The sequence below is a fragment of the Salvelinus fontinalis genome, chromosome 23, assembly GCF_029448725.1.
Source record: "Salvelinus fontinalis isolate EN_2023a chromosome 23, ASM2944872v1, whole genome shotgun sequence".
NCBI lineage: Eukaryota > Metazoa > Chordata > Actinopteri > Salmoniformes > Salmonidae > Salvelinus > Salvelinus fontinalis.
The window spans coordinates 16,298,400-16,320,371 of NC_074687.1; the positions used below are offsets into that span (position 1 = coordinate 16,298,400).

The 21,972-nt window shown below is 45.9% G+C and overlaps 1 protein-coding gene across 1 annotated transcript; it reads left to right on the forward strand.

Annotated features, from left to right (window-relative positions):
* The first annotated feature begins 440 nt into the window (after nt 1–440).
* On the forward strand, nt 441–21,711 carry LOC129820923 (matrix-remodeling-associated protein 5-like). The gene is made up of 9 exons (XM_055878045.1): nt 441–730; nt 2,238–2,437; nt 8,376–8,505; nt 8,685–8,923; nt 9,051–9,202; nt 9,311–9,764; nt 9,857–15,030; nt 16,814–17,849; nt 17,972–21,711. Exons 2-9 carry the CDS (start codon nt 2,259–2,261, stop codon nt 20,220–20,222), a joined length of 9,615 nt encoding a protein of 3,204 aa, XP_055734020.1. The 5' UTR covers nt 441–730; nt 2,238–2,258; the 3' UTR covers nt 20,223–21,711.
* The last annotated feature ends 261 nt before the right edge of the window (nt 21,712–21,972 follow it).

Below are 21,972 nucleotides of genomic sequence, written 5' to 3' on the forward strand. Positions count from 1 at the left end.
ATTTGCAAATGTACAATATGTTATGAATTTGAAAAATGCATGATATGTTATGAATTTCAATTTGTTGTGGCTAACTTTAGCTAGGCTGCTTAAAAGTACGAAGTAGGTGAAAAGTTGCTAATTAACTAAAGTTGTCCATGATGAGATTCGAACAATCAACCATTGGGTTGCTAGACTTTTGTGTTATACACCCAACCAACCACACTCATTTCGTCTTTGCCTTAAGTAACCTTTTGTGTTATGTAACCATTCCAAACATAACATATCATACCAATTTGGGTGCCCCTGATTTAAATGTACTATGTTACGTGTAGTTTATGAGACCAGGCTATCCGGAGAGAGGTTACCTCGTCCCCTGGCTATTGCGCACAGCGCTGGGATCGAGATTATTTTTTACAATCCTTTCTTTCTTATCCCTTCCCTTCCTTTCCTTTCAACTGCACAGTGGAACAAGACGTGCTGTGTGGGAATACCAAATATAGATATATTCGTTTTTTCTTGGATTGTATAGGCTACTGGTTTTCAACTCTATTATTTTCAATGGATAAAGTTGTAGTCTATTGAAACGTCAGTAACATTTTGAATGCCAATATTATACTACGTAAATGATAAGGCTTTCTATCATTTCTACCGTTGCCAAATCGTCCTTTGGATAAAAATGAGCACTTGATGGGAATTGGACTATAAGGAAATGAAGAATCTTGATATCTTCGATTTGAAGGATTGCCAGGTAAATTGAAAGTTATAGCTCCCAAATGAAATGCTAATCCTATTATTCATATTATGACCGGGGAAACTTCTGTCAAATTCCCGCTAGATGCTAAAATGTATTTAAAATGTATCTAAAATGTACTTCCATGCAATATAAAGTTGTAAAGTAGTATCACATTGATGCGTTTACGCACCGAGGAACAGGTATGCTTTTCTTCAATTTCATCACTCTCTGTGGCAGCTGGTTTTGCAGTCAGTCAAAGAATAGTCCGTATCAGCATCGGGTCAAGGGTGTTAATAGTCAGATGATGATGGTTAACTGCTTGGTTGTGGATTATTAGAGGAAAGGTTCTATGAAGCCCACTCGCGCTTAAAACAATAGGAAACAGTTGGCGCTTCTGCTTGCAGATGGTGTAAATTATTAGTTGCTGAATTTAGATAGCTCGTTCTTCTCCTTCGAGAACGTTACTGTTTACATTTATTCACATAGATTGAAATGTCAGAGCAATGTCAAAGATAGCTGGTCAAGACGTTAGAATAACCAGACTCAGACTAATTTGCACGGGAACGTCAGCACATGCCTTTAGAGTGTTTGTCAGTGCTGTGTGTCAGTGCCATCATCCTCTCAGTAGAACACTGGCCAATTGAACACAATTATTGACCCAGAGTGTTTAGGAATGCAGAAACTGTAGCTGCATTAGGACACACTTAATTAGGATTGTCCGGATTTAGATACTCTACAGATGGTCATACTATCAACCAGTGGTGTAAAGTACTTAAGTAAAAATAATTTTTCTTCACTGCATTCCTAAAGAAAATAATGTATTTTTTACTCCATACAATTACCCTGACACCCTAAAATACTCGTTACATTTTGACACAAAAATGGTCATATTCACACACTTATCAAGGGAACGTCCCTGGTCATCCCTACTGCCTCTGATCTGGCGGACTCACTAAACACAAATGCTTCGTTTGTAAATGATGTCTGAGTGTTGGAGTGTGCCCCTGGCTATCCGTCAATAAAAAAACAAGAAAATTATGAGGGCTAGTTTTCTTAATATAAGGAATTTGAAATGGTTTATACTTTTACTTTTGATACTTACATACATTTTAGCTATTCCATTTACTTTTGATACTAAAGTATATTTAAAACCAAATACTTTTAGACTTTTACTCAAGTTTACTGGGTGACATTCACACTTCACTTGAGTCATGTTCTATTAAGGTCTCTTTACTTTTACTCAAGTATGACAATTGAGCACTTTTTCCACCACTGCTATTAACAAACTATCTGTTCATAAGTAAATGCTTGCTATGGTTAAAATAAGGTTTAGGGTAAGGGTTAAGTTTAGGGTTATGATAAGAGTTAAGGTTAGTAGATGCTGAAATGCTACTCATAGTCTGTAGAGCATCTACAGATGGACTATCCAAATAAAGTGTTACCCTGCATTATAGTTGTTACTCCAGAGACTGTGTGTGTGTGTGTGTGTGTCACATTGACATATATATTTCTATTTCGTCAGTGAGCGGCCCTCCTATATAAGATGGTTCCCAGTGTGTGTGGTGTGTCCCTGGCTGTGGTGTTGCTGACCCTGGTGTCCCCTGGTGGTGCCTGCCCTCTGCCCTGCTCTTGCTACCAGCCCACTGAACTACACTGCACCTTCAGATCTCTAGTCAACATACCACAGCCCCTACCGCAACACACACTACACATCAACCTGGGGTAAGGACTGTGCACAAATACATACACAAACTCCCTCCCTCTCTCTCTCTTTCTCTCTCTCTCTACACACACACAAACACAATCTCTCTCTCTCTTTCTCTCTCTCTTTCTCTCTCTCTCTACACACACACAAACACAATCTCTCTCTCTCTCTCTCTCTCTCTCTCTCTCTTTCTCTCTCTCTCTACACACACACAAACACAATCTCTCTCTCTCTCTCTCTTTCTCTCTCTCTCTACACACACACAAACACAATCTCTCTCTCTCTCTCTCTCTCTCTCTCTCTCTCTCTCTCTCTCTTTCTCTCTCTCTCTACACACACACAAACACAATCTCTCTCTCTCTCTCTCTCTCTCTCTCTCTTTCTCTCTCTCTCTACACACACACAAACTCTCTCTCTCTCGCTCTCTCTCTCTCTCTCTCTCTCTCTCTATCTCTCTCTCTCTCTCTCTCTCTAATCAATTCAAGGGCTTTATTGGCATGGGAAACATATATTAACATTGCCAAAGCAAGTGAGGTAGATAATAAAAAAAAAGTGAAATAAATAGTAACAATTAACAGTAAACATTGCACTCACAGAAGTTCCAAAAGAATAAAGACATTTCAAATGTCATATTATGTCTATATACAGTGTTGTAATGATGGGCAAATATTTAAAATACAAAAGGGAAAATAAATAAACATAAATATGGGTTGTATTTACAATGGTGTTTGTTCTTCACTGGTTGCCCCTTTCTTGTGGAAACAGGTCACAAATCTTGCTTCTGTGATGGCACACTGTGGTATTTCACCCATTAGATAAGGGAGTTTATCAAAATTGGGTTTGTTTTCTAATTCTTTGTGGATCTGTGTAATCTGAGTGAAATATGTGTCTCTAATATGGTCATGCATTTGGCAGGAGGTTAGGAAGTGCAGCTCAGTTTCCACCTCATTTTCTGGGCAGTGTGCACATAGCCTGTCTTCTCTTGAGAGCCAGGTCTGCCTACGGCTCACTTTCTCAATTTTTAAAAAATGGAACCTTTATTTAACTAGGCAAGTCAGTTAAGAACAGATTCTTATTTATAATGACGGCCTACACCGGCCAAACCCAGATGACGTTTTGCCAATTGTGCGCCACCCTATGGGATTCCCAATCACGGCCGGTTGTGATACAGCCTGGATTTGAACCAGGGTGTCGGTAGTGACGCCTCAAGCACTGAGATGCAGTGCCTTAGACTGCTGCACCACTCGGGAGCCCCGAGCAAGGCTATGCTCACTGAGTCGGGTACATAGTCAAACATTTTCCTTAAGTTTGGGTCAGTCACAGTGGTCAGGTATTCTGCCACTGTGTACTCTCTGTTTAGGGCAAAATATCATTCTAGATTGCTCAGTTTTTTGGTTATTTCTTTCCAATGTGTCAGGTAATTATATTTTTGTTTTCTCATGATTTGGTTGGGTCTAACTGTGTTGCTGTCCTGGTGCTGTGTGGGGTCTGTTTGTGTTTGTGAACAGAGCCCCAGGACCAGCTTGCTTAGGGGACTCTTCTCCAGGTTCATCTCTCTGTAGGTGATGGCTTTGTTATGGAAAGTTTGGGAATCACTTTCTTTTAGGTGGTTGTAGAATTTAACATCTCTTTTCTGGATTTTGATAATTAGCGGGTATCAGCCTAATTCTGCTCTGCATGCATTATTTAGTGTTTTACGTTGTACACAGAGGATGTTTTTGCAGAATTCTGCTTGCAGGGTCTCAATTTGGTGTTTGTCCCATTTTGTGAATTCTTGGTTGGTGAGCGGACTCCAGACCTCAGAACCACAACCGCCTCGGGTTCTATAACTGATTCAAGTATTTTTTATCCAGATCCTAATTGGTATGTCGAATTTTATGTTCCTTTTGATATCATAAAAGGCCCTTCTTGCCTTGTCTCTCAGCTCTTTCACAGCTTTGTGGAAGTTACCTGTTTAGGCCGAGGTCTGTATAGTTTTTTTGTGTACTCTAGGGCAACGTGTCTAGATGGAATTTGTATTTGTGGCCCTGGCAACTTTACCTTTTTTGGAACACCATTATTTTTGTCTTACTGAGATTTACTGTCAGGGCCCAGGTCTGACAGAATCTGTGCAGAATATCTAGGTGCTGCTGTAGTCCATCCTTGGTTGGGCAGAAGCACCAGATCATCAGCAAACAGTGACATTTGACTTCAGATTCTAGTAGGGTGAGGCCAGGTGCTGCAGACTGTTCTAGTGCCCTCGCCAATTTGTTGATATACAGCTCTGGAAAAAATTAAGAGACCACTGCAAAATTATCAGTTTCTCTTGTTTTACTATTTATAGGTTTGTGTTTGGGTAAAATGAAAAAAATTGTTTTATTCTATAAACTCCTGACAAGATTTCTCCAAAATTCCAATAAAAAATATTGTCATTGAGAGCATTTATTTGCAGAAAATGACAACTGGTTAAAATAACAAAAAAAGATGCAGTGTTGTCAGACCTTGAATTATGCAAAGAAAATAAGTTCATATTCATTTTCAAACAACACAATACTAATGTTTTAACTTAGGAAGAGTTCAGAAATCAATATTTGGTGGAATAACCCTGATTTTCAATCACAGCTTTCATGCTCTCCACCAGTCTTTCACATTGATGTTGGGTGACTTTATGCCACTCCTGGCGCAAAAATTCAAGCAGCTCGGCTTTGTTTGATGGCTTGTGACCATCCATCTTCCTCTTGATCACATTCCAGAGGTTTTCTATGGGGTTCAGGTCTGGAGGTTACAGACCTATATCTAGAGTGTCACTCCCTTTGAAGAGGGGGATGACCGCGGCAGATTTCCAATCTTTAGGAATCTCGGCTGATACGAAAGAGAGGTCAAACAGACTGGTAATAGGGGTTGCAACAATGGCGGCTGATAATTTTAGAAAGAGAGGGTCCAGATTGTCTAGCCCAGCTGATTTGTACGGGTCCAGGTTTTGCAGGTCTTTCAGAACATCTGCTATCTGGATTTGGGTGAAGGAGAAGCTGGGGAGGCTTGGGCAAGTAGCTGCGAGGGATGCGGAGCGGTTGGTCGGGGTTGGGGTAGCCAGGGGGAAATTACATCGCCGAAGCATGCCAAGACGCATGAAAGCTGTGATTGAAAATCAGGGTTATTCCACCGAATATGAACTTATTTTCATTGCATTATTCGAGGTCTGACGACACTCCATCTTTTTAGTTTTCTTTGTCCAGTTGTCATTTTCTGCAAATAAATGCTCTCAATGACAATATTTTTAATTGGAATTTGGGAGAAATGTTGTCAGGAATTTATAGAATAAAACAAAAATGTTCATTTTACCCAAACACATACCTATAAATAGTAAAACTAGAGAAACTGATAATTTTGCTGTGGTCTCTTCATTTTTAACAGAGCTGTATATGTTAAAGAGGGTTGGGCTTAAGCTGCATCCCTGTCTCAACCCACGGCCCTGTGGAAAGAAATGTGTGTCCTTTGCCAATTTTAACCGCACACTTGTTGTTTGTGTACATGGATTTTACAATGTTTTTCCCCCAACACCACTTTCCATCAATTTGTATAGCAGACCCTCATGCTAAAACGACAAAGGCCTTTTTGAAATAAACAAAGCATGAGAAGACATTGGCTTTGTTTTGGTTTGTTTCTTTGTCAATTAGGGTGTGCAGGGTGAACACGCGGTGTGTCGTACGGTAATTTGGTAAAAAGCCAATTTGACATTTGCTCAGTACATTGGAAATGTACAAGTCTGCTGTTAATGATAATGCAGAGGATTTTTCCAAGGTTGCTGTTGACGCATATCCCACGGTAATTATTGGGGTCAAATTTATCTCCACTTTTGTGGATTGGGGTGATCAGCACTTGGTTCCAAATATTGGAGAAGAAGCCAGAGCTAAGGATGATGTTAACCTGTCTAGGATCAGCGTGGCGCTAGCGGCCCCCCCCCCCCCCCCCCCCACTGAAAAACCAGTGCCGCGAAATTCAAAAAAAATATTTTTTTAAAATATTTAACTTTCACACATTAAAGTCCAATACAGCTAATGAAAGACACAGATCTTGTGAATCCAGTCAACATTTCCGATTTTTAAAATGTTTTACAGGGAAGACACAATATGTAAAGATGTACATCTATTACCTAAAAACACATTAGCATAATCCACCATCTTTTATTTGTCCACCAACACCAGTAGCCATCACCAATTCGGCTAAACTAAGATATTTATAGCCCCTAACCAACAAAAAAACTCATTAGATGACAGTCTGATAACATATTTATGGTATGGGATAGGTTTTGTTAGAAAAAAGTGCATATTTCAGGTAGATGGCATAGTTTACAATTGCACCCACCATCACAAATGGACTAGAATAATTACAATGAGCAACGTGTTTACCTAACTACTAATCATCAAACATTTCGTAAAAATACACAGCATACACGAATCGAAAGACACAGATCCTGTGAATACAGACAATATTTCAGATTTTCTAAGTGTCTTACAGCGAAAACACAATAAATCGTTATATTAGCTTAGCACATAGCAATTAGCAGCCCAGCATTGATTCTAGCCAAAGTGAGCGATAAAAGTCAACATCGCCAAAAGATATTAATTTTTTCACTAACCTTCTCAGAATTCTTCCGATGACACTCCTGTAACATCACATTACAACATGCATATACAGTTTGATCGAAAATGTTTATATTTAGCCACCAAAATCATGGTTAGACAATGTGAAATGTAGACAGGCTGGTCAGAAAATGTCCTTGCGCCACTTAGACAGTGATCTACTCTTATACATAAATACTCATAAACGTGACTAAAAAATATAGGGTGGACAGGGATTGATAGACAATTTAATTCTTAATACAATTGCGTTATTACATTTTTTAATTTATCCTTACTTTTCAATACAGTTTGCGCCAAGCGAAGCTACGTCAAAAAACATGGCGTCCTAAGCCACTAAAATGTTTCGACAGAAACACGATTTATCATAATAAAAATGTCCTACCTTGAGCTGTTCTTCCATCAGTATCTTGGGCAAAGGATCCTTTCTTGGGAGAAATCGTCTTTTGGTGGAAAGCTGTCCTCTTGCCATGTGGAAATGTCAACTGCGTTCGGGATGAACTGAAAAGCGTGCCCAACTTTTCACATCGTTGCAAAAATAAATGTCCCAAAATCGCACTAAACGGATATAAATTGCTATAAAACGCTTTAAATTAACTACCTTATGATGTTTTTAACTCCTATAACGAGTGAAAAGATGACCGGAGAAATATAACAGGCTAAACTAACGCTTGGAACAGGTGCGCGCCGGGGTCCTCTAGGCTCATGACGCAGCTCCCAAAGAATGACTAGCTTCAGGGTTTTTTGATTTGTAGGGCCTGTGAACGCGCAATCGACCCCGTTGGAATCGTCATCACGTAAAGGCATCCAGGGGAAGACGTAAGAAGTGTCCGTATAGTCATAGCAACGACAGTGCCCTTTTAAATGACTTCAGAAGAGTGGCCAACATTTCTCAAATCTGACTCCATGTCAGGGAAATTGCTGTAGAATGGGCTCTGTTCCACTTAGAGACAAAATTTCAACTCCTATAGAAACTATAGACTGTTTTCTATCCAATAATAATAATAATATGCATATTGTACGATCAAGGATTTTGTGGGAAGCCGTTTAAAAAATTAGCCACATTAGCATAAATAGTCTAAACAGCGCCCCCATCCCCAACAGGTTAAAGAGTATAGCCAATTGTAATTTGTTGTCTGTATATTTTATAATTTCATTGAGGATACCATCAACACCACAGGCCTTTTTGGGTTGGAGGGTTTGTACTTCTCTCTCTCTCTCTCTCTCTCTCTAGCTCTTTCTCTCTCGCTCTCACTTTCACTTTCACTCTCACTCTCACACACACATTTTAAAGGCATTCCATTGGTTGATGCTGTTTCTCTCTGGTCTCTAAAAGGTTCAACAGTATCAGCAGGATCCCAGACAGCTCATTGGCCGGTCTAAAGAGGCTGGCGCTGCTGATGCTTCATGGGAATGACATCCGTGAGATTCCTGACGAAGCTTTCCAAGATCTGTCCTCCCTTCAGGTACTGAGAGGGGAGGGGTCAAATTAGCTAATAATTGGAAGCAAATGGAAATTGTTCTATTGAGCTTAGACACTGTTATTGTATTGTGCTGTTGTGTTCATTTGACTCACATTGATGTGTATGTATTGTTGTTTATAGCTGGAGGAGTTTATACCATGTATTTCCAATCCCCCCCCCAGGTCCTGAAACTGAGCTATAACAAGCTGAGGGAGATCTCAGCAAAGAGCTTCTCAGGCCTGTCCTCTCTACAGCGCCTCCACCTGGATCACAACTGGCTGCAGTCTCTCCACCCCCAGGCCCTGCTCCGCCTCCCCAACCTCAGACTGATCCGGCTGCAGGGGAACCGGCTCCACCAGCTGCATCCCCAGGCCTTCTGCACTCTGTCCCTACTGCAGACATTCTGCTACTCCACCCTCAGGTGGGTTTTCTACAGTCTTAATTTATTAATTGATTCACTCTTAGTTATAGGTCACACCTAAAGAGTAGTGCACTACTTAGGGAATAGGGTGTCATTTGTGACTGGACTATCCCCCTCCTCTCCCCAGGCATCTGGACGTGTCCAACAACAGTCTGACTAATCTGCCCAGAGACATACTGAGGACCGCCCCTCTTCTGGAGTCCCTAGCTCTACAGGCCAACCCCTGGACCTGCGACTGCAGCATGGCTTGGCTGCAGGCCTGGAGCATCTCTCACCTAGGTGACAATCACACTACACTAACCCCTAGTCCTTACACTAGTCCCAAAATCACTGGAACTGGGATGCCTATTTGGGTGAAGAAATACTGATTCTTCTCTTCTCTCTCAGGGTTGTTGAAATGTCCGGGGTCACAGTGCCTGGTCTGTGCCTCACCCAATCACCTGAAGGGACGTGGTCTTTTGCAGCAGAAAGACTTATCATGCACCTCGCCTGTAATTGCCACCAATCCCAGAGCCTCATCTCAGGAGGATGGCGAAATTCAGTCAATAGAAACTTTTAGAGAGGCTTTAGGTCACGCCTCCTTGGGGATGTCCGACCAACAGGGGAATGCCGTTGATCTGAAGTGTAACATCACACACTCCTCACAGACTCCTGACATTACCCCACCACCACTTTCCTCCTCTATCACCCCCCTCTCCCTCTCTCTTTCCCTTTCCCTGGTCTGTGGGGTGGATGGGCACAGTTATGAGAGGCTGTGGAGGCTGATGGCCTACTACAGTGAGACACCTGCCAGGCTTCAGAGAGAAATCATGTTGAGTAAAGCCCCAACACTTGCCTACAGGTATGAAATTACAGAAACACACACAACACATTCCTCTGTTATTATCCTACCATTTTGTTTTAACCCCAACACATTCATTTCATGTCCTTCAGGTACAGACAGAGAGCAGAGAGAGAGGGCTACTACCATACAGGGGTCAGGGCCAGTGTCCAAGCCCAGCCTGCCTGGTTACTACAGCCCCATGTTAGTCTCCAGTTCAACAGAGCTCAGTCCAGCACCCACAGGGTTAAACTGACCCTGTCCACCCTGGTGTCTGCACCCCCAGACCCCCCATCCCCACACCCCTGGGTCCTCATCCAGACCAACAACACCCACACAGCTTTTACAGCAGCCACAGACAGCCAGATCCACCTGCCCTGTCCTGTCCTTAGCTCTACTGAGGACCTAAGCTCTGGAGACCCCAGGCTCCAATGGGTGTTTCCAGATGGTTCAATAGTCCTCTTCCCCTACCACAGCTCAGATGGTAGGGTCCGGGTGTCTGGCCAAGGGCTGATCCTGCAGAGAGTGGATCACTCTGATGCTGGACTGTACTACTGCGTGGCCCGGGCAGGGGGAAATGTCGATGTTCTCCCCCTCCGTCTGGTGGTAGTAGAATCATCCAACCCTCCCCCAGGGGAGGAGCTAGGCCCTGCTGTGACTGGATTGGTTGGAGACCCTGTCAGTCTACCGTGTGAGGCCTCTGGTTCACCGAGGGTTGAGGTGAACTGGGTTCTTCCTAACGGGGGAGTGATAGGGAGTAGGAACAAGGGGAGAAGAAGGGGGGAGGCAGGGGTGACTGTCTTAGCCAATGGTACCCTGTCTCTCCCCTTCCCTGGGCAGAGAGACGCAGGACTATACCGTTGTGTAGCGGTGAACCAGCACGGTGCTGACTCTCATTCCACCAGACTGATTCTAACCCCACGTCTTTCCGACACCTCATCAAGCATGAGATATCCCATGAGGCCACAGTCTGTGGTGGGGTTGTCCAACAGGGTACCAGCCCCTCTAGGGGTCAAGGAGGTTGAAGAGGGGGTGTCAGGAAATGACAAGGGGGAGGAGGAGAACATACTGCCCACCAGGGCAGGTAACACCAGGAGGAGAGGTCTTAGACCTAAACCTACCCTGACACGGCGCCCCCCCATCAGATCCCACATGGTGAGGGTGGAGGGAGGCGGACCCCCTCAGAGGGGAAGGAGGCCCATGAGGAGAGGCTTCCCTGTGGAGCAGAAGAGGAACAGGCTGGAGGGCCGTCGGAGGTTTAACCTGGCCAAACACAAGATAGACCCTCAGAAATGGGCCGAGCTGCTGGCTAAGATACGTGAAAGGACTGCCCCTAAAATCACAGACTCCCTGTATGTATCACCCCCAACTAGAGCACGTACTACCACCTCAGCCCCCCCAACTAGAGCAAAGACAACCACCTCAACCCCAACTGAAGCAAAGACAACCACCCTAACCCCAACTGAAGCAAAGACAACCACATCAACCCCAACTGAAGCAAAGACAACCACATCAACCCCAAGTGAAGCAAAGACAACCACATCAACCCCAACTGAAGCAAAGACAACCACATCAACCCCAAGTGAAGCAAAGACAACCACATCAACCCCAACTGAAGCAAAGACAACCACCTCAACCCCAACTGAAGCAAAGACAACCACATCAACCCCAACTGAAGCAAAGACAACCACCTCAGCCCCAACTGAAGCAAAGACAACCACCTCAACCCCAACTGAAGCAAAGACAACCTCATCAACCCCAACTGAAGCAAAGACAACAACCTCAACCTCATCTGAAGCAAAGACAACAACCTCAACCTCATCTGAAGCAAAGACAACCTCATCAACCCCAACTGAAGCAAAGACAACAACCTCAACCCCAACTGAAGCAAAGACAACCACCTCAACCTCATCTGAAGCAAAGACAACCAGAATGCAGACAACCAGAATAAAGCCAGGCAGCACACAACCAAAGACCACACTACCAAACACCACACTACCAAACACCACACTACCAAAGAGCACACCAGATGTTACAGTGGGAGGAAAATCCCCTCAACGTACTGTATTGGAGTCAGAGGCTGATACCACAGAGGGTTTTTCCATAGATGTCCCCAGTCTACAGGAAGAGGGGTTGAACACTGTCCACACATCACTGATCCCAGACCTGCTAACAAAGGATAGAGGGGCCCCAGAGACAACAAACACTGCAGATCAGACCAATAACTTCCCCCAGACCCCTCAGTCAAACACAGACACAAATACAGGGACAGGAACAGAGACAGAGAGTTCTCCTAAAAGCACAAAGCCAACCTCCAGCATCAATGACATTAGCACAGAGGTGATCCTTAGTCCTGTAAGGACCACAGGTGAGAGGGGGAGGTATGGAACAACAAACTCTGGACAGGTAACATTCTCCAACTCTGTCCCATCGCAATCCAGAATCCCCTGGAATTCCAGGAGAAGGCCTGGCCAGAAGAGACGCATCAACAGACCCAGAGGACGACCCACCGCCCCCCAGAATGCACCAGGTCCAACCTCCCCTCGCCAGAATACCCCAGGTCCAACCTCCACTCGCCAGAATACCCCAGGTCCAACTTCCCCTCGCCAGAATACCTCAGGTCCAACCTCCTCTCGCCAGAATACCCCAGGTCCAACCTCCCCTCGCCAGAATAACCCAGGTCAAACCTCCCCTCGCCAGAATAACCCCATAGCAGCACTTGCAGACCCCAGGGAACTGCCAGCAGCTGCTACAACCACGACTATAACCACTACTATAACTACTGCTCCATCCTCTACCCGGATCACTGCTCCATCAAGCACATCCGTCTCCTCCCCTGCTTTCTTTCCTGCCTCTCTCCCCCAGACACACACAGACAGGGTGACTCACTCAGCAAACACTGCTTCTCAGCTCCCTGACAGGTCCCAAACGTCTAGCATACACACACAGATTTGCACACACACTGGCAAACATACACCCACAGTCTCTACAACTAGTACACACACAGACAAACATACACCCACAACAACTAGTACACACACAAACAAACATACACCCACAGTTACACACAGCGATGCAGACAAACAGAGTTATGCTGAAACAGAGGGTCAGGTCTGGACCACTCCAAAAGAGCAGGTTCCATCTGTCTTCAACCAACACAACCCAGAGGATATCAAAACAACTCCCCCTCGGTCTGGAACCACACCAGGCAGAACAACACCTACTGGCACTGAGAAAGAACCCAGTGAGATAGAACCCAGTGAGATAGAACCCCTCTACCCAGCTGCTGATGAAGAACCCAATGAGGAAGAACCACCAGCCACTGATGAAGAACCCAGTGAAATAGAACCCAGTGAGATAGAACCCCTCTACCCAGCTGCCGATGAAGAACCCAATGAGGAAGAACCACCAGCCACTGATGAAGAACCCAGTGAGATAGAACCACCAGCAACTGATGAAGAACCCAGTGAGATAGAACCACTAGCAACCGATGAAGAACCCAATGAGGAAGAACCACCAGCCACTGATGAAGAACCCAGTGAGATAGAACCACCAGCAACTGATGAAGAACCCAGTGAGATAGAACCACCAGCAACTGATGAAGAACCCAGTGAGATAGAACCACTAGCAACTGATGAAGAACCCAATGAGGAAGAACCACCAGCCACTGATGAAGAACCCAATGAGGAAGAACCACCAGCAACTGATGAAGAACCCAGTGAGATAGAACCACTAGCAACTGATGAAGAACACAGAGAGGTAGAACCACCAGCAACTGATGAAGAACACAGAGATGTAGAACCACCAGCAACTGATGAAGAATACAGAGAGGTAGAACCACCAGCAACTGATGAAGAACACAGCGAGATAGAACCAACAGGCACTGATGAAGAACACAGAGAGGTAGAACCACCAGCAACTGATGAAGAACACAGAGAGATAGAACCACAAGCCACTGATGAAGAACACAGAGAGGTAGAACCACCAGCCACTGATGAAGAACACAGAGAGATAGAAACACCAGCCACTGATGAAGAACACAGAGAGATAGAACCACCAGCCACTGATGAAGAACACAGAGAGATAGAACCACTAGCCACTGATGAAGAACACAGAGAGATAGAACCACCAGCCACTGATGAAGAACACAGAGAGATAGAACCACCAGCCACTGATGAAGAACACAGTGAGATGGAACCAGTCTATCTAGCACCTGATAAACCAGAGGAGAGACAGCCAGAGTCAGAAATAAACAGCTCTCTTTCATCTACAACACAACTACTGTCCCCAAACACAACTGATACAGCAGCTACCACGGTTTCAGCCATCACCTCCTCTACAGTCATCACCTCCATTAGAAGAACTAACACTATAACTATTCCTACAACTACTATTCCTACAACCACTATTCCTACAACTACTATTCCTACTACCACTATTCCTACAACTACTATTCCTACTACCACTATTCCTACAACTACCACTATTCCTACAACTACTATTCCTACTACCACTATTCCTACAACTACTACCACTATTCCTACAACTACTATTCCTACTACCACTATTCCTACAACAACTACCACTATTCCTACAACTACTATTCCTACTACCACTATTCCTATAACTACTACCACTATTCCTACAACTACTATTCCTACTACCACTATTCCTACAACTACTACCACTATTCCCACAACTACTACCACTATTCCTACAACTACTACCACTATTCCTACAACTACTACCACTATTCCTACAACTACTACTACCACTCCTAGTACTACAACAGTCTGGAGGAATCCTGGGCTAAACGCCATCCCAGACTCACATGGCAGTCGCTACCGCCCCCCACCTTACCCCAACTACCCACAACACCTTATTACTAGGCCTGACCCAGTCAGAACTCCACCCCCAATAAAACACGCACCCTCTCTCCCACACCGTGTCAACCCCAAACTTCTTCTCCCAGACATTTTAGAGACCCCTTCCTCTGCAGTCCCCACCACAAGAGCTCCGTCCAGCCCTCCCAAGATCTCCCCACCCACCACAGACCCTCAGGCCGGGGTCAACACTGGCTCTACTCCTCATCGTTCCCCTCCCCTCTCTCCACACCGTAGTGTGACTGCCCAACGCCCCCCTCAGACCCCTGTCCTGCGTGTCAGGCCCCTTATCACTCCCCCCCATGTGCGCCCCATGTCTGTCCCAGCTGAGAGTGACGCCCTCCTGCCATGCGAGGCCATTGGACAGCCTCCTCCGACAATCACCTGGATCAAGGTCTCCACAGGTACGCCACATACTCTACTCTCAATTCTAACCACAATACATGCTACTGTCACTCACATACACACAATACGTACTTTGTCATACATACACCTTACTCAATGCACTCACTACTGTCACACAATACGCCACTCAATATGTACAGTTGAAGTCGGAGGTTTACATGCACCTTAGCCAAATACATTTAAACTCAGTTTTTCACAATTCCTGACATTTAATCATAGTAAAAATTCCCTGTATTAGGTGAGTTAGGATCACCACTTTATTTTAAGAATGTGAAATGTCAGAATAATAGTAGAGAGAATTATTTATTTCAGCTTTTATTTTTTTCATCACATTCCCAGTGGGTCAGAAGTTTACGTACACTCAATTAGTATTTGGTAGCAATTCCTTTAAATTGTTTAACTTGGTTCAAACGTTTTGGGTAGCCTTCCAGAAGCTTCCCACAATAAGTTGGGTAATATTTGGCCCATTCCTCCTGACAGAGCTGGTATAACTGAGTCGGGTTTGTAGGCCTCTTTGCTCGCACATGCTTTTTCAGTTCTGCCTACAAATTTCTATGGGATTGAGGTCAGGGCCACTCCAGTACCTTGCCTTTGTTGTCCTTAAGCCATTTTGCCACAACTTTGGAAGTATGCTTGGGGTCATTGTCCATTTGGAAGACCCATTTGCGACCAAGCTTTAACTTCCTGACTGATGTCTTGAGATGTTGCTTCAATATATCCACATAATTTTCCTACCTCATGATGCCATCTATTTTGTGAAGTGCACCAGTCCATCCTGTAGCAAAGCACCCCCACAACATGATGCTACCACCCCCGTGCTTCGCGGTTGGGATGGTATTCTTCGGCTTGCAAGCGTCCTCCTTTTTCCTCCAAACATAATGATGGTCGTTATGGCCAAACAGTTCTATTTTTGTTTCATCAGATCCGAGGACAGTTCTCCAAAAAGTACGATCTTTGTCCCCATGTGCAGTTGCAAACCGTAGTCTGGCTTTTTTATGGCGGTTTTGGGGCAGTGGCTTCTTCCTTGCTGAGTGGCCTTTCAGGTTATGTCGATATAGGACTCGTTTTACTGTGGATATAGATACTTTTGTACCAGTTTCCTTCAACATCTTCACAAGGTCCTTTGCTGTTGTTCTGGGATTGATTTGCACTTTTCGCACCAAAGTACGTTCATCTCTAGGAGACAGAACGCGTCTCCTTCCTGAGCGGTATGACGGCTGCGTGGTCCCATGGTGTTTATTCTTGCGTACTATTGTTTGTACAGATGAACGTGATACCTTCAGGCGTTTGGAAATTGCTCCCAAGGATGAACCAGACTTGTGGAGTTCTACAATTTGTTTTCTGAGGTCTTGGCTGATTTCTTTTGATTTTCCAATGATGTCAAGCAAAGAGGTACTGAGTTTGAAGGTAGGCTTTGAAATACATCCACAGGTACACCTCCAATTGACTCAAATTATGTCAATTAGCCTATCAGAAGCTTCTAAAGCCATGAAATCATTTTCTGCAATTTTCCAAGCTGTTTAAAGGCACGGTCAACTTAGTGTATGTTAACTTCTGACCCACTGGAATTGTGATACAATGAATTATAAGTTAAATAATCTGTCAGTAAACAATTGTTGGAAAAATTACTTGTGTCATGCACAAAGTAGATGTCCTAACCGACTTGCCAAAACTATAGTTTGTTAACAAGAAATTTGTGAAGTGGTTGAAAAACAAGTTTTAATGACTCCAACCTAAGAGTATGTAAACTTCCGACTTCAACTGTATTTCTGTCTGGCCCAGGAGCTGTGATATCACTGGACACCAAGGCAGAGCGTTTCCAGGTCCTACCCAACGGAACCTTTCTCATCCGGAGCGTGCAGGTCCAGGACCGAGGGACATATATCTGCAGCGCACAGAACTCTGTGGGTCTTGACCGTGTGATGGTGACTCTGGAGGTCTGGTCCCGCCCACCACGCATTCAGCTACCCACTCACAGAGAGGCCACGGTGCACCAGGGGGGAGAGGTGAGGTGGGAATGTCGGGCTCAGGGGGTGCCTGTCCCTCTGCTGTCCTGGGTGCTACCTGACCGCTCCATCCTGACCCCCGACCTTAACTCCAACCCTGCCCATGGCCCTCACCCCCGGGTGTCTATATTCCCTAATGGTACTCTGCGTATTGTGGCTGTCGCCCCAGCAGACAGAGGACTTTATCGCTGTGTAGCCTCCAACCCAGCAGGGGCAAGCAGTCTGTCAGTCCGACTCCATGTCTCCTTCCTGCCTCCAGCCATCCAGCAGCCGAGAGAGGAGAGGGTAACCCAGCCCGCTGGCATGCCTGTCTACGCCCACTGCTCTGCCCGGGGTGCCCCCGTTCCCTCCATCCGCTGGAGGACCCCAGATGGTACGCTGCTGCTCCCCTCTCAATTCCTCAACGGGAACCTGTTTGTCCTCCCCAACGCCACCTTGCTGATACGCAAGCTTTCCACTAAGGACTCTGGGAGCTACGAGTGCCTGGCAACTAATGCAGTGGGCGGGGATAAGAGGACGGTGAGGGTGTTGGTGACTGGAGATGAAGGAGGAGGTGTTGTCTCCACAGATAAAACTACATCCTCCTCTTCCATTAACAGTAACTCTGACCTGAAACCCTCCTCAGCCGTCCTTAACCCTCCTCTCCGGCCCTCCTCCCCCCTCAGTAAGGCTAAGATCCTCTCCACCTCTCCATCCAGTTCTATAGTTGTATATGGTGAAACTCTGCTCCTTCAATGTTCAGTAACCGGCAACCCAGAGCCTAGAGTGGTCTGGAGGGTACCTGGCAAGAAACTAGTGGATGCCCACTACAGGTGTGTGCTTGTCCATATTGATTTCTGATCTGTTTAATCTAGTCTGTCTCTGTTGTATTGATTGATTGTCTGTGTCTTGTGCTGATGTTTCAAACCTTATCCTCTCTGTGTTGTATTTCCAGTTTTGACAAGAGGATGAAGGTACATAGTAATGGAACGCTGTATATCCAGTCCGTAACGGAGAAAGACGGGGGGGACTATTTATGTGTCGCACGAAATAAAATGGCTGATGACTACCGCCTCCTCCGTGTCACCGTGGTCACAAAGCCCGCTAAACCCGCTAAGATTGAGCCAAAGCAGCCGTCCAATCAGAAGGTGGTATCGTATGGAGCAGCTTTAAAGGTAGACTGTCTGGCGACCGGGCAGCCCGACCCCTCAGTGAGTTGGAGCCTACCGGACGGAACCTCAGTGAACAGCGTACTGTTGCAAGGGGAGGAGAAAGGGGGACGGAGGAGGCGGCTGGTGGTGTTTGACAACGGGACTCTGTTCCTCCCCTCAGTGGGGATGGGGGAGGAGGGGGAGTATGTCTGCCACGCTGAGAACCAGATGGGGAGAGACTCCATGAGGGTGATGATCAAAGTCCTTACCTCACCCCCTTCCTTCCCCAGAACGAGATATGAGGTCATCAAGGTGCAACAAGGGAGTGTGTTGGCTCTGAACTGTGGGGCCAAAGGAGAGCCCATCCCTACAGTCACATGGTTCTCTCCAATCAATCGTGTCATCCCTGTGGGGGGGTCCGGTCCAGTTGTAGTGCGGCCAGATGGCTCCTTGGTGATCCAGGGGGCTAGAGGGGCTGACGGAGGAAACTACACCTGCCGAGCCAGCAATGTGGCTGGGGAGATGAGCAGGATGATGGGGGTGGAGGTGAGCGTGACCCCACCCAGCTTCACTCTCAATGGGGCTAGGGGTGGACTCGATGGGACAGACAGACATACAGCTGTTGTTAGCAGTAGTGGAGTCAGTGCTGTGATCACCATCAGTCAGTCTGCAGGGAGGGTTCAGTCGGGCAGTACTGGTAATGGTGTCAGTACTGGTAATGGTGTCATTAATAATGAAGTTAGTCATAATGGGGTCAGTAATGTAGGGGACCAGAGGGTCTCAGCAGTAAGAGGCCAGACAGTTATTTTGCCCTGTCCATCCCAGGGCTTCCCTCCACCCCGCTTGGCCTGGTTGCTGCCTGGTAACGGGGTTCTCCCGGCGCCTTACTACGGCAGCAGACTCACTGTGCACCGCAACGGAACCCTAGAGCTGAGGGGGGTGAGGGCAAGCGATGCTGGCCTGATGGTGTGTGTTGCTCGCGGTGAGAGGGGCGAGGCTCAGATAATGGTACATCTGGAGGTTTTAGACACACAGGACCCACCTCGCTCCAGAGGCCCAGTGACCACAGGGAAACCTTGCCCAGTAGGCCCAGTCAGCACAGAGAAACCTCATCCAGTAGGCCTAGTCAGCACAGAGAAACCTCATCCAGGCCCAGTCAGCACAGAGAAATCTCATCCAGTAGGCCCAGTCAGCACAGAGAAACCTCACCCAGTGGGCCCAGTTAACACAAAGAAACCTCGCTCAGGATTCGCAGTTACAGAGGAGACACCTCACCCCAGAGGCCCAGTCACTACTGAGAAACCTCACTTAGGAGGCCAAGTCAGCACAGAGAAACCTCGCTCAGTAGGCGGGGATAAGAGGACAGTACCAGGAGTCCCATTCCGAGGGGATACACCTCGTCCAAGAGGCCCAGTGTCAGAGGCAGCAAGGAGTGTCATCCCGGAGAGGAAGCCTTTGGTCATCAGCAGATCAGCTTCTCTGGTCAGCATCATAAGCGGAGAGAATCTACAGCTACCCTGTCCCCAGACAGACAGCCCCAGTCATAGTTCCAGCCAGACCCAGTCTCTGACCTGGACGTTGCCCAGCGGGGGGATTGTGTCTCGGGGCCAGACGGCAGGAACGGGTCAGTACTCAATCCTGGATGACGGGACTCTGACGGTGCAGCATGCGTCTGTGTTCGACAGGGGGACCTACTCCTGCCGATCCACCAATCAGGACACGTTGTCTATCCTGACAGTTCCAGTGATTGTCATTGCCTACCCCCCTCGCATCACCAATGGCCCCCCTCCCCTGACCTACACTCGTCCTGGTGTTGCTGTGCAGCTCACCTGCTACGTCATAGCAACCCCCCGAGCGACCATCACCTGGGAGATGCCGGACCAATCCCAGCTAAGGGTCACAGGTCAGGCCCGTCTCTATGGCAACCGGTACCTGAGTCCCCAGGGTTCCCTGGTGATCCAGAACCCGACCAGCAGAGACACTGGGTTCTACCGCTGTACTGCACGGAACGACATTGGAACCGACACCAAGGCCACTTATCTACATGTGATCTAACAGAACACACATACAGTGAGACCTGGTCCTGCTTAACACACACACACACACACACACACACACACACACACACACACACACACACACACACACACACACACACACACACACACACACACACACACACACACACACACACACACACAAATACACACACACCCACACACAAATACAAATACACATACACACACCTTTTGCCCTAAGAAACTGCAAAGTTGAGTGCAGAAAATACTGTTCAACCAAAGACTGATAAAAGATAGTAATAGAGAATATAAAACCAAATGCATTTTGTGTGTTATGCATCTTTTTTTAACCTTTATTTAACTAGGCAAGCCAGTTAAGAACAAATTATTATTTACAATGACGGCCAACCCCGGCCAAACCCGGATGACGTGGGGCCAATTGTGCGCCGCCCTATGGTACTCCCAATCACGGCCGGATGTGATTCAGCCAGAGTGTGTTATGCATCTTACAGCCATAGTGTGTTATGCATCTTACAGTCATAGTGTGTTACACATCTTACAGCCATAGTGTGTTAGGCATCTTACAGCCATAGTGTGTAACGCATCTTACAGCCATAGTGTGTAACGCATCTTACAGCCATAGTGTGTTACGCATCTTACAGCCATAGTGTGTTATGCACCTTACAGCCATAGTGTGTTATGCACCTTACAGCCATAGTGTGTTATGCACCTTACAGCCATAGTGTGTTATGCACCTTACAGCCATAGTGTGTTATGCACCTTACAGCCATAGTGTGTTATGCACCTTACAGCCATAGTGTGTTATGCACCTTACAGCCATAGTGTGTTATGCACCTTACAGCCATAGTGTGTTATGCACCTTACAGCCATAGTGTGTTATGCACCTTACAGCCATAGTGGGTTATGCACCTTACAGCCATAGTGTGTTATGCACCTTACAGCCATAGTGTGAGTTATAAAAGCAATGAGCAGCTCTGAGAAGCAACTGCGTCATTCAACAACAAGAAATAGTGTCAACATCACAGACTATATCAGGGAGTAAAAACATCAGCTGTTGCAATACACATCATGCAACATGCAACATATTCAGCTCTGTATTACAACCTTTCTGAACTTTTACCTCCATAATATCTAAAGTGGCCTTTTGAGTCCTGTGTACAGTTATGTATTCATGAGCAGAACAAATGTTTGATAGTGGTCACAGAACTCCTCCAATGTAGTTCTGTGGAGCCACAGGAGTCTGCAGCGCTCTGTGTCTGCAGCTCTCTGTAGCATAGATGTGTGTGTGGCTCCAGTGTCAGATCACGCATGTGAAAATATCCATATAAAAGCTGATATCATCATGTTTCAATTTTGTTTAAATTATTTGTCTTGTAAAGACTGTAATATATTGTTATTTTGTGCCTCTTGTCATAAAGAGAGAGATGTCTCTCGAATCTCTCACTAACCTTCTGCTTTTTCCCCCCAACTGCTACATTTTATAAATAAAAGTTAAAAGGAATTCAGCCTGCTGATCAAGGCATAGTCTGTTGGGTGTGGGTATGTGTCCTGGGAGGAACAGACACAGTGGGTTTGTTTGGGAACCTGAGGCTTTGTATCCCATGAGTCTCAGCAGAGAAACCAGGAAATGGGTCTTAATAATCCTTAAGAGTCTATTGCGTCAATCTAAGTAACATAATAAAAGAATCCCCATCAAAATCTGTCAGTTTAAGCTACAACAAGAGCTGTATCTCAATCCACCACATCCGCCTATGTCGGAATTACGC